Genomic DNA, 13967 nt, shown 5'->3' on the forward strand with positions numbered 1-13967 from the left:
GTTGGGTTTAGGATGCCATCTGGTTATCCTCTAGCCAAAGCTGACCTCCTGAGCGGCCAGCAACCTAGAGCCAGCAGTGTTTTCATGGGTGTGGACCACTTTCCAACACACGCCCTCTCCTCTGTCTTACAAAACTTGCCGTCCTCTACTCGCAGCCCCACCCAGGGAGTAGGTTGTAGACAACAACCTCCCTTCCATATTTGTCAGAATTGGGATTTGCCATAATCCTTTTCAGAGTTGACATACTTAGATGAACTTCCTAGCAAACCTCAGTGGAAAATTAAATATTGGTGACTCACAGCTATGTTTGAAAAGTTGTCACCCATCCCCCTCTCCCCCAATTTGGAGTTGATTGATCTGTTCCTTACGGTTTCCAAAAATCTGTGCTCAAAACTATTGTAGGAAAGGTTATTTTTAGTTCTTAAATCTCTGAATAGATTTCCCAGCATCTTTTTTCAAGTTACTGAATTAGGTTTCTAAGCCTTTAAACATTGAGCAATACCTAAGGCAAGGCTTAATATCCCCTTGCCCCTCAAGGCTAGGAAGCTTTCAAGTTCATTTAGAATCCACTGAAATACTTTAGTGAAGTTTTTTTGTCAAGGGAGTAAAATGGTTGAAGAAATGGGGATGGGGAGTTTAAGAACTAAAGTTAGAGAATTTTAAAAGAATTCACTGTGATTTTTCATTGCTTTAAGAAAGACACACAGAAATGCAAATGCATGAAAAGATAATCATCCTTACTCTTAACAGAAGAAATGCAAATTTAAAGCTATACTGAGATACCTATCACCATTAACAGAGAAATTTTGTTTTTTATTTTATTTTTTAATATTTTTATTGACTTTTAGAGAGAGGAAGGAAAGGGGAGAGAGAAACATTGATGTGAGATGGAAACATCAATTAGCTGCATCCTGCACGACCCCTACTGGGGATCAGCTCGCAACCTAGGTGGGTACACAGGACAACGCGCAGCCAACTGAGCCACACTGGCCAGGGCAAGAAGTTTTTAACCGACACACTTTGTGCCAGTGGAACTGTGAGGAAACGTATTCTCATTCATTGCTAGTGGATCTGGATGTTGGCACAAATCCAAATGAGAGCACTGTGTCAGAAGCTATCCAAATTTAAAGCACCCAAGACTTTTGACCCAGCAATTCTACTTCTGGGAATTTATTTTACATATATTTCATGTGTAGAAAATATCATGTGTAGGGATATTTATGACAGCATTGTTTGTGATAGCAGAGGCTGGAACAGCCAAAATGCCCATTAATCAGAGGCTGGTTAGATATATGGTTTATCCAAATACCAGAATATTGTAACCATTTAAATAATAGGGCAACTCTGTGTGTACTGCTTTGGAGAGACCTCTGGAGATGTATGTTTAGGTAAAAAGAACAAGGTGAAGATTAGTGTGTATCTGATGCTCCCGTCTGTTTTTAAAGGTGAAGAGTGTATGGGGAGTGTCTACTGATGAGTGCAGGCTTCCTCTTGAGGAGACAGAATGTTCTGGAATTAGGTGGCGGTGATGGTGGGACAACCTGGGGAACACACTAAGATGCACTGAAATGGTAAAGTTTTAAATGTTAAATTTAGTGGTATGAGTTATATGTCAATAAAAATATAGAGGTAAATAAGTGAAATGTATCACTATATACAGAAAAGACTACTTCTAAAAGGATACATGGAAAACCAGCAGCAGGCCGCTTCAGGGAGGTGGAAAGCATGGAAACGGAGGGGAGGCTTCCCCGTCATGTACACTTTGGGTGCTGTCGGAGTTTTCAAATATGTGCGCCATGTATCACCTAACTGAAAAGTCAATAAGAGCATTTATAAGAAGGAAATCTGTTCATTACTAAATCTACTTTAACAACATAAAAGCAAATTTCTAAAATTTTACCTACAATTGCAGGACGATTCCATTGTGATTTAACTTTGATTTTGTCAAGCTCCCGAGTGACATATTCAAAAATATGAGGAAATTTATGTTTAAAGTGATTTGAAAAAAAAAAAAAAAAATACAGTAGGTGTTAACTCCCAGAGAAACTGGGCCACGCTAATTAGAAGGACTTAATTGGGTAATTGCATTTCACCTACTTGAATTCCCCCGTCACGCTGAATTGGAATGACTCTCCTCACTTCCAGTCCCTGAACCACTGTGCGGCATCGACAGTGCTGTGCTACAAGGGCTTGAGTCCCGCATCAAGAGTGGCTTTGCTCCGGTGGAAGATTCCGTAAGCCCCACATGGGCTGCTAATAATGGAAACAACCTTGAGAGTATAGAAGGTGTGATTGAAGCTGCTTAACTAAAAAGAGAATCACTACCTGAAACGCTGAGACACTGTTATAACGGATCAAGGTGACTTGAGGAACCTTAAAGAGAAGGCCAAGGGGAGGGGAAATGCAATTAGAGATTTTCTGCATGGCGCTGCAAGCTGTGTACTTAGCTGCCATTGATCATTTCTTATTCCTACACCCGCTCCTTTTTTCCTCTAAGTGAAAATTGAGGATGACTCTTGAATTTTGGATGACTCTTGAATTTCTTAGAAAAATAAATTGTGAGAAAACTAATGTGGGAAGAAAGAGGCGTGTTTCCCACACATGGAGACCAGGGTAAAGGGAGAAAATTTCATTCCCGAACAAGCATCAGCACAGCGATAGACCTGTACCTCGCTTTCCCTCCTGTTGCTTTTGCAAGGAGCAGTGTGAGTGTGAGATAGACAGTCTTACAGGAGAGAGGCGATCTACTTAACATGTCACTGTTTTAGATACATAACCAAAGAAGATGTTGCTGCGGCCTCGATGGACAAGGTCAGGAATGACGGCGGCCACGTCCGTCTGATCACCCAGGAGGCCGGGCCCCGGGACACAGCCGCAGGGTAAGGTTCCTTCACCAGTCGGGCACCACGGTACCAAGACTGCTCCTTTCCATTTTCATAATAGTACTTTACGGTTACAAGGAGCTTTTACAATTTAGTAGCTCTTCAGTCCTAGCAGCCCTGTGAGGCACATGATGTCCTCACCCTAGAAATTGGAGTCGGGAAAGTTATTTTTAGGACCCTGAGGCCAGGTGGACAAAGTGACCTGCCTCAGGCCACTAAGATGCTGGGGGACCTGAGGTCAAATATGGGCTCTGTCCCCCAACCCTGAGCTCATTCTTTAGTAAGTTTTTCTTCTAACACTGCTAATAAGCAGCCAGAGAAAATAGGCAAAGCCATGGTTGTAATTCCCCATGTAGGACTTTTCCTTTTATTCTAACAAATTGAGCACAAGTCCTATCATGTTTCATTTCTTATTTTAATTCAGTCAAACTCTGAGTTTACCTGCAGGAGGCACGTGTTTAGCAAGTCTTTGGTTCTAACCCTATCGACACTGTCAGCTACTTGGCTCGGTCATTTCATGGATGTGACTGCTTCCTGTGGGCCAGCGGAGCCCGGAGGACAGGGTCATGAAAGCCTTGGGAATAGGCTTTCTGCCCTGGTGAGGAGTGTGACAGTGGAGAGCATGGTGGCCATTAACCTTAGCTGGGATTTCACATTAGCCTGCCCTTCTGAGCCTGAAGAAGCATTTCTAACTTCTCCACATGTTTCAAAGTCTGATTACCTGTTTAACTTGACAATATTTAAATTCCCAAGAGAGGCTGCATATTTGTATTCAAATTAACCTTTTTAAACACACCATTCTTTCCTTTATTTGGCATGGAGTAGGATGCTGACGGTAGCTGTTTCATTTCCACCCTGAATCACAGAATCTTGCGTCCTATGTTTACTGTTTATCCACATAGAAATCTTGAAGACCTTTATATGAAGTTAGGCCTAATTGGACTAGGGTAAGTATTTATTAGCTATGTTCTGTTCAATTCTAGAAAGTGTCTTGAAAATGGAGCCTCTGTCCCACCTCTGAATCCCTGCCTCGCCCAAACCAATCTCAGTGTGAAGCCTCCTGCATCCAAAGGCTATTTGCAAGCTGTGGATGAAGAAGGAAATCCACTCTGCCTCCGCTGTCAGCAACCCACTTGCCAAACTAAGCAAGAGTGTAAAGCGAGTGCTTGGGATTCACGGTTTTGCTCTCTGAAGTGTCAGGAGGAGTTTTGGATTCGTTCTAATAACAGTTACCTGCGAGCCAAAGTATTTGAAATTGAACATGGTGTGTGTCAGCTGTGCAAGCTCAACGCTCAAGAACTCTTCTTACGTCTGAGAGATGCTCCTAAAAGTCAGCGCAAGAGTCTTCTGGATGTTACCTGGACCTCGAAGCTCCCTTTAGAGCAGGTAATGATAATTGTGTAACTCAGTTTCCTTTTAACGTTTTAATATGGGAATTTTTGAATATATATACAAAAGTAGATAGAATAATGAACCCAAATACCCATCACCCAACTTTAATAGTTATTGACATTTTGCCTTCATTTTCATCTGTCCCTTACCTCAATTCTTTTTTTCTCTTGGAACTATTATTATTATTTTTTAAATATGTCTTTATTGATTTCAGAGAGAGGAAGGGAGAGAGAGAGAAACATCAATGATGAGAGCCATTGATCGACTGCCTCCTGCACGCCCCCCACTGGGGATGGAGCCCGCAACCCGGGCGTGTGCCCTGACCGGGAAACCTCGATCTCCTGGATCCTAGGTCGATGCTCAACTGCTGAGCCACACCAGCCGGGCTCTCTTGGAATTATTTTAAAGCAAATTTCAGACATTTTATTTCATCTTTAAATATTTTCATTATGTATCTCTCACAGATAAAGACTTCTTTCCTCTTTCTATCTTTGAAATATAATCCCATACCCCAAATACCCTTTATCAGACCCAACACAATTATAATTTCTTGATTATAGTAAATCCATGTTTGGTTTTCTAGATTGTGTCAAATTATCTTTTTGCAGTTGCCTTGTTCAAATTAGGATCAAAATATTAAGCCTGTTGTGGCCTCTTTAATCTTTTTTTACACCATTGATTGTTGAGGATGCTGGATAATTTGTGTGCAGGATTTCCCATATTCTGGATTTATCTCCCTGTATTCTCATGGTATTATCTGACATGTTTCCCTATCCCCCTGATTTCCAGAACAACGGTTATAAAATATAGAGGCTTAATTGGATTAAATTATTTGGGGAAGAGGTCTTAACAGATGATACATTACATCAAGAGACACCTATGAGGAAGCCCTGTACTGTTTTCCATGTGGCTGTACCAATTTACATTCCCACCAGCAGTGTACAAGGATCCCTTTATCTCCACATCCCCCAATAAATTTAATTTAAGAAAACACACCTATAGTCCAGTTTTTACACTTTTCATGATGTTAATATTGAATGATAAAGGGCAAACAGATGACCCTAAAAATGTAGTTCATTGCAATAAGAAGGAAACATATCTGTTCATCTGTTGTAAAATACAATTTTAGCAGAGCAGTTTATGACACAATATTATTCTTAGACTCATCAATATTCACTTTGATTCCCAAAACTCAGTTGGATTTATAATGTTGTGATCTAATCAGCCCTAAACTTCTAACTAAAACAAAATGTGTAATTTTATAGTGAGCTTAATTTTTAAAAAATCACTCCTGAGCCATTCCCTGCCTACTAAAATACTGGATACATTTCTGCCAGTTAGTTAATCATATATTTTTATTTACCTAGTATTGCTGAATTATGACAGAATTAATTAATAAGCATTTCTGCATAGATGAATTCACATGACTTTGAGAACTAGGGAGATACACTATTTTTTAAATGGTATCCTGAGTTCCTGAAATATCCTTTGGTCTAATTGGTGAGGGACATATTGCACCTGTCCCAGGAGTGTCTCCCAGACTCCAGTTACTGTCTGCTGCCTCAGTGTGGACACTTCCCAGAGACACACATGAAAGGACTCGAGGACACCCTGAGAGCAGCCTGCCCGGGAATGCAGAGTAACTAGTATACACCTAAAACAAAAGCGCTCAGAGGCTAAGGAGCAGCGCAGGCTCAGGCGGGGGAGGACCAGTCAGAGAGCTTAACTTAGGATGTTGAAGACTGGCCGCCAGTGATTTGCCAGTTACTAGGAAGAATAAAGAATCATCTCTGGATCATAGTCTGTCACTGTGGAGACTTGGTTACAAAAGGCAGAACCAAAATGGATTTTCTTCCTACGAATGTGCCATTTGCTCTATGCATAAGACTTCCATTTATAACTGCTTCTTCCAGTGCCAACCACAGCTGGACAAAGTTAACTGCTCCAACTTGCTACCACTTGGGGCTCCTCTCAGGCTGGGCACTGTTGATCAGGTCCCTGTGCCTGCAGGGGTCTGACAAGGCTCCTTAAAAGTGCTTTAGACCTATATGCTGGCAGCCATGAACTTGATCACCATTTCTTCCTTGTTCAAGACTGAGAAAATAAAAACCTCCACACTCATCTCTGTGATATTTAAACAGCTGCACGGCTGTGCTGTGAGCTGGTTTACTACCTTAGGTAAAATGTTAAAATACATCCCATTTGAATGTAGGTCATCAGTGGTTAAATATAAAGTGTGTGCATGTGGACTGGCCTAAATCGTGCCTACTTTAAATGGACATCTTTGTTTATTCAGAATATGCAACTTATAGAGGTTTGTTCAAGAAATATTGTACCAGTCCATGCAGCTTGGGAGATTCCCAGGTGACTAGCATAAAAGTTCCAGGTGATAGCTATTAATATTAAACTGTCATTGGTATAGTAATGAATGCATTTAGGTCAACAATTAAAGATTGTTCAAGTCAGAAATATTTAGACGCTTTAAGTTTCTAATCTTTTCTTATTCGTCTCTCAGTTTATTTTAGTGACTATATAAACGAGCTCAAAAGTGCAGAAGCAACTGATTTTTCCCAATCTGTCAAGAGTCTTGGTATTTTATACTTGCTTGTAATTTTTTCAAAATGGGTTAAGTAAGGGAAAAAGAACTTTTTCAGAAATACATTTTATTGCTTTCAAATTGCTAACCTAGAGGCTTTTTCCTATTCACAAAAAAAGCAATAAAAAGCCATCCTAATGTATTTTTCCCTGTGATTTTGCTGTATAAACATGATTACACAATGCAAAACCAACAGTTCCCACCGTGTATGTAAAAAAGTGCTGATCTTGTGTTCTCGTTGCAGCTCAATGAAATGATAAGAGCCCCAGGGGAGGGACATTTCTGGCAGGTGGACCACATCAAGCCTGTGTTCAGTGGAGGAGGGCAGTGCTCCCTGGACAACCTGCAGACGCTCTGCACAGTCTGTCACAGAGAGGTCAGTGCAGCTCTCAGACACCCTGGCTCTATCCTGGGACACCAAAGTGCACATTGTGCACACAGGTGTGAGTCTATATCCCTGGTCCAGGATCCAAGATGCGTTTCATTTCTTTCATCACCTAACACTTGTGTTTCCTCTTGAGGCCTATTCTCAGTCACAGATGGAAGAGAAGCTGTTTGCCTTCTAACTCATCCTAGGTCCAGGAAATTTCACCACCACTGAGAAGAAAATGAATGCCATGTATTATCTGCATAGTCTTAAAGAGCCCCAGACCATCAAACTAGAAGTTTAGTGAATTGGGGCAGTGACCTATGTTTGCATTTGCAGCTAAGAATGTCCTGAGATGTCTGAGAACGTTAATGAATTATCTCTGGGACCAATTCAGTTCAACATGCAAACATTGCACTCCTGGTCAAAGTAGGAAACCTGTGAACCTTGGCACATCTTTGAGCACTTAATTACCTGTTGCTTAAAATGAGAGGGAAACATGACATAGTACTGTTTATCGGCTAGGATGAATTTTTAACAGGCAGTCCAGCAAAAGGAAGTCAGACCTACCTGTTGGGATAGTCCTAGAAAGAAGCATATGTTCAATATGCAACTTTGTTTCTAACTTTTTTCACCCCTTATGGCAGATTTGAGCATTTTCCCGCATTCCCATAAGCGTTCATAATGTCTGTTGTCTGAAATGGCTGCGTGCTATTCTGTTGCGTGGACCTCTACCATAGTTTATTCGGCCCTCCCCACACTGACGAGCACTGACGTTATTTACACCCGTTTTTGTTCTTACACATAATGTTGCCAAGCACATTTTTTTTTTCGTAGACAAATGGGTTTTTTGTGTGTTTGAGGTCATTCCTTTAAGATAGATTCTCAGATCTAAAATATCACTGAGTCAAGTGTTTGGATATTTTTGAGGCTGATATTTTTATCTCCAAGCTGTTGTCCAAAAGGTGGTACCGTTGGGCCCTCCCTCCCGTCAGCGACGGAGAGTGCCCGTCTCACTGCATCCGCCAGCGCCGGCGTGGTGGCCGAGCAGCCTGCCCGCATTTGTGCTCTGAAGACCCTGATGTTGTTCAAAACGCTAATCAATTGTATTTACAGTTTTGAGATCTGTTCTGACCCTTTGCCAGTGTTCGTACTGTATGAGCATTTTCTTAGCCTTCTTTTGCTATTTTAGTTTCCTCTCTTCACAAACAGTTTTTACATAAATGGGATTATGTCGTATGTGCGAGGGGTTTTTGTTTGTTTTCACTTTGAACCGTCTTTGCTTTCCTCACCCTTCCACCTGGATCAAATGTACTCCAACTGGGGGAAAAGTCATCTGATTTCTCAGCTGTGCAAATTATTAACACATTTAGGACTTTAATAGGAGAATTAAGATGCTGCCCCTTCTGTAATTACTTTTTCAGATGCTCATGAAAAATTTTGTTTGTGGGACTGGCAGAAGAATCCAGTCCTTGCCTATCTCATTTTGTTTTTCTGCATTGGTTCGGCTGGTGGACTGGGAGTTCCCATGAAGAGGAAAGGGGTGGGCTTTGTGCGCACTGCACTTGGGGGAACCCCAAGAGGGCTTACAAACTCCCACTTGGACAAGAGAATTATAGCCTCCACCCCAAAACCCCAAATGAGGAATGCACGGATCTCACTGGGTAGCATCCCCCAAAGTTATGTGTTTTCTCCTTAGCATCTGGCCCTAAGTGAACCTGGGACCTTAGGACACTTAGCAGAGCTACTTGAGTCTGCTGCTTGAGGTTTGGTGACCTCCCCTCCAATGGCAAAACATTGGTAGATGGGTGTAGTGATCATGTAGATTTTTCCAGACTAACAGAATACAGAGTTTTTTACTTTCTGTAGCCAGTACTTTCTCCCAACATGTGAACACATTCATGTTTTTTAACTTTCAGAGAACTGCCAGACAAGCCAAGGAAAGAAGCCAGGTGAGGAGACAGTCTCTGGCGTCAAAGTATGGATCCGACATCACACGGTTTTTGGTGAAGAAATGAAGTTAAAAAACTTTAAACGGATGACAGATGGTTTACATGTGGAGGAATTTAACTCAATTTTTTTTCATGTTTGTCTAATATCTTAAGAGTGAAAAATTTCTGAAAAATCAAGAATTCAACTTCCCTTTTCATATTAAATGCTTTTAGTGTTCAATACCTATTTATAGAAATCCCGGGACACAGTACTATTTCTGTGAAATCATGCAGTCTCAATTATGTTTCAGTAAGGTTTGGTTAAGCTTTCATTTCCCCCCTACTATACCTTAATCATGGTGGTGTTTTGCATAGATTGTATTTGAAAAATATATTCACAATTACTTGCAAAATGCTGCTCAGTTGGACTTGGTTCTAGATTGCTGTGTGTATAAAATGGGACACTGCAAAACCTTAAGGGAAATTTTGGAAGCAAATCATCATTATTCAGGAATCCTGGGCGACGTGTGACCAGCCTACTTAGTATGCAAGAGGGACTTGTGTTCACTGAATGCCTCCAAGTGAGATTGGGGTACACATTTTGTGTGGGGTTTTTGTGTTGTTTTATTTCTTAGCCAGTTGTCTTTGTTGAAATTATGCTTTTGAAAATAAGCTAATTGGACCTATGGTGTTTGTGGACAAATGAGGGGTTCTGGGTAAAGTAATTGTTAAAAATATTAAAAACTGAAAACAAAGTATAAGATGCCACTTAAACTACAGTTTTTAGTTAGTTGGTTTGTTTTCATGCTTAAAACTAGGCTTCCTGTCAAAGCACCCTTGTCTCCCTGTTATCACTGTTTATTCATAAAAGCCTGTCTTATTAAAAGTGTATTCCCGGTACCTCTTTTAAAAGGAGTAAAGAGAATAAAGCACTTTACATTAAAGCATGATCAGATTGAGATGTATGTTAAAAAATAAAGTGTAACTGAAATAAAAAGGTAAAAGGGTGATGGTGAAACAAAAGCGGAGCGTAACCTGTGATATGCCCGAGTCTGAAGCCCAGAATCGGACCCGCACGCAGCCCAGGCTCAAGGAAGTGCGCTCACAAAGACCTGTCTGCAAATGTGTGCTGGAACTCCATTAGTTTGAGACTTTCCCACTTTAATTAGTAGCTGATGTTTTACAGTGTAGAGGACTTGTTTTTAGAAAGATTATACAATCGTGAATTTTCTTTTTAGAGTTTTTATTAAGTTTATGACTATTTTACTGTATAAGATCAAATAGTGTTGTTATACAAATTAGGTTGGGCTTTCTTTGGCCTTTTTTCTGCTTTGCTGGCCAGGCTCTTTGCAGTTTTCTGCCTCATTGCCAGGGTAACCCAGGATTCCTCACGGTTGAGAGCTAAGAAGTCTTCACACTGCTTTTCTTCCAGCATAGGGTGTTTGCAAGTGAGACTTCAGCCTAAGTAGGTCAGGATTGAGTGGAGCTTGCTGTTTAGATCAAACGAAGGTGGTAATTCTAGAGAGAACATTCTCAGATGTAAGAACTGTGTGGTGGTTTCAGGTGAAATGACCCATGAAGGTGGTCTCTTTGACAGATTTCAAAAATTCAAATTAAAAACACTAGAAGAGCATCAAAAAGAATAAAATATGAATAAATTTAACCAAGGAGGTGAAAGACCTGTACACTTGGCCCTGGCTGGTATGGCTCAGTGGTTAGAGCATCGGCCCACACACCAGAGGGTCACGGGTTCAATTTCTGGTGAAGGGCACTTCCCTGGGTTGCAAGTTCAATCCCCGGCCCAGTCAGAGCAAATTCGGGAGGCAGCCAATCGATGTGTCTCTTTCACTTCCCCCTCCACCTCCCTCTGTTCCACTCTGTCTAAAAATCAATGGAAAAAATATCCTCAAGTGAGGATTAACAACAACAAAAAAAGATTTAAAAAAAGCTGTACACTGAAATTATAAGACTTTAATGAAAGAAATTGAAGACACAAATGAGTGGAGAGATATTTTGTGTTCATGGATCTGAGTAATTAATATTGTTAAAATATCCATACTACCCAAAGCAATCTACAGATTTAATGCAATCCATATCAAAGTTCCAATGGCATTTTTCATAGAAATAGAAAAAAATCCTAAAATTGGTATGGAACTACAAAAGACCCCTGAGTAGCCAAAGCAATCTTGAGAAAGAACAAAGCTGGAAAAATCATGCTCCATGCTTTCAAACTATGTTACAGAGCTGTAGTAACCAAAACATGGCATTGGCATTAAAACATACATAGGTCCATGGAACAGAACAGAGAGCCCAGAATAAACCCAGGCCTATATATTCAACTAATTTTCTACCGAGGAGCTAAGAATGTACAATGGGAAAAGGACAGTCTGTTCAATAAACGGTGTTGGGAAAATGAGATCACCACGTGCAAAAGAATGAAACTGGACCCCTATTTTACACCATACACACAAATCAGCTCTAAATGGATTAAAGACTTGGACATAAGACCTGAAAGCCTAAAACTCCTAGAAGAAAACATGGGCAAGCTCCTTGACAACTGTCTGGGCCATGATTTTTTTGGATCTGACAACAAAAGCAAAAATAAACAAGTGGAACTACATCCAACTAAACAGCTTCTACACAGCAAAGGAAATCATCAACGAAATGAAAAGACAATCTATGTGATGGGAAAAAATATTTGCAAACCACATACCCAGTAAGAGGTTAATATCCAAAATAAATAAGAAACTCATACAACTCAATAACAAAAACAGTCACTAATTATCAGGGAAATGCAAATCAGAACCACAACGAGATACCACCTCACTCCTGTTACAGTGCCTGTTATCAAAAAGACAAGATAACAAGTGCTGGTGAGAATGTGGAGAGAAGGGAGCCCTTGTGCACTGTTGGTGGGAATGTAAATTGGTGCAGCCCCTGTGGAAAATAGTATGGTGGTTCCTCAAAAGTTAAAAATAGAACTATCTTATGATCCAGCAATCCCACTTCTAGGTATATATACATAGGAAAACAAAACTATTATCCCAAAGAGATATCTTTACTCCCATGCTCATTGCAGCATTATTCACAATAGCTAAGGCGTCCAAGTGTTGACGGATGAATGAAGAAAACATAGCACCCTGGTCGGGTGGGTAGCTCAGTTGATTAGAGTGTTGTCCTGACAGGCCAAGGTTGCAGGTTCAATCCCTGGTCAGGGCATATACAAGAGGCAACCAAAGAAAGCCATAAATAAGTGGAACAACAGATAGATGTTTCTCTCCCACTCTCTCTCTCCTTCCCCTCCCTCTAAAAAAACAACCACCCATAGTAGATACATACGGTGGAATATTATTTTCAGCTTTAAAAAAGAAGAAAATCCTGCAGTTTGCAACAACATGAACCTGGACGGCATTATCCTAAGTGGAATAAGCTAAATGAAGAAAGACAAATGCTACACAGCATCACTTACATGTGGAATCTTTTAAAAACTGTCAAACTCACTGTAGCCGGTTTGGCTCAGTGGGTAGAGCGTCGGTGGGAAGACTGAAAGCTCCCGTGTTCGGTTGCAGTCAAGGGCACGCACTGCAGCTGCAGGCTCCATCCCCGTCCCCAGTCCAGGCCCGTGTGGGAGGCAGCCGATCAATATGTCTCGAATCGATGTTTCTCTCTCTCTCTCTCTCTCTCTCTCTCTCTCTCTCTCTCTCTCTCTCTCTCTCTCTCTCTCTCTCCCCCTCACTCTCTGAAAAGCAATGGAAGAAATACCCTCAGGTGAGGATTTAAAAAAAAAAGTATTCATGGAAATAGAGAATAGAAAAGTGGTTACCAGGGCCTGGGGGTTGAGGGAATAGGGAGAGTTTAATAAGGTACAAACTTTGAGTTTTGAGATGGAAGATCTGAGGATCTAATACTAACACGGTGACTACAGTTGATAACATGTATAATTGCAATTTACTAAGAGAGTGGAACATATGTGTTGTCCCCCCTCCCAAAAAAAGAAGATAAATATGTGAGGTGATGAGTGTGTTAGATAGTGGTCATTCTTTCACAGCGTATCCAATGATCACATTGTACACTTGAAACATCTTTCAATTTTATTTGTCAGACCTCAATAAAGCTGGAGAGAATGACACCCTCAGGAACAGTGCGCTTTGGCCGCCCAGGACCTTGACTGACCCGTCCCGTCCCTTCCCGCCTGGTCCCCCAGCTCTGTGTGCTGCCTTCCCTGCTTTGACCTACTTACTTGTGGGGCGCATTGAGACCAAGCATTCTGGGGCTGAAAATAAAGGTGGACAGAGGTCGATAATAGCAAAGGCCTGGGAGGGTCAATGCTGCAGGGACGCTTGGGGAGGCTGTTCCGGCCTTGACGAGCTGCCCTCTGTGGATGGCAAGTGGGAAGTTCCACGGAGGGCAGGGAAGGTGTCGGGCAAGCGGCGGCCCCTGGTGCGGGAAGAAGGGCAGAGTGCCCCCACCCCCAGGAAGACATTTGTTACTACCACACAGAAAATGGAGATAAAGTGAAAAACGGGGGGCTAGTGGTGTGAAGGAGGAGGGCCCAGCTCTGGAAAGACCGGGAGCAGTTACAAGACACAGTTTAAACTTAGAAAAGAAAGGGCTCTGGATCCAGGGGACAGAACTGGACATTGCCAGCCGGGGGATGGACAGTTTACAGTCGGGAGCTGTGAGAACGCCTGTGCTGAGACGCGGTGCGTGTTCCTGGGGCTGCGCCCACCCCCTAGCGGAGCCGGGGCCCGTCTGAGCGGGGCTGAGGCTTCCTGCGCAGGTGGGTCAGCGCCCAAACC

At 41.8% G+C, this 13967-nt stretch overlaps 1 protein-coding gene across 2 annotated transcripts in view; it reads left to right on the forward strand.

Annotated features, from left to right (window-relative positions):
• The window catches only part of ZRANB3 (zinc finger RANBP2-type containing 3), a 185878-nt gene extending 175695 nt beyond the window's left edge, over window positions 1–10183 (forward strand). For both annotated transcript variants that reach the window (XM_081143380.1, XM_081143379.1), the window contains exons 18-21: window positions 2769–2879; window positions 3866–4268; window positions 7115–7246; window positions 9157–10183. In XM_081143380.1, the coding sequence (XP_080999506.1) occupies window positions 2769–2879; window positions 3866–4268; window positions 7115–7246; window positions 9157–9255 (745 nt within the window). In that variant the 3' untranslated portion in view covers window positions 9256–10183. The remainder of the gene's footprint in view (window positions 1–2768; window positions 2880–3865; window positions 4269–7114; window positions 7247–9156) is intronic.
• The last annotated feature ends 3784 nt before the right edge of the window (window positions 10184–13967 follow it).

The sequence above is a fragment of the Miniopterus schreibersii genome (genome assembly GCF_964146895.1).
Source record: "Miniopterus schreibersii genome assembly, chromosome: 7".
Lineage (NCBI taxonomy): Eukaryota > Metazoa > Chordata > Mammalia > Chiroptera > Miniopteridae > Miniopterus > Miniopterus schreibersii.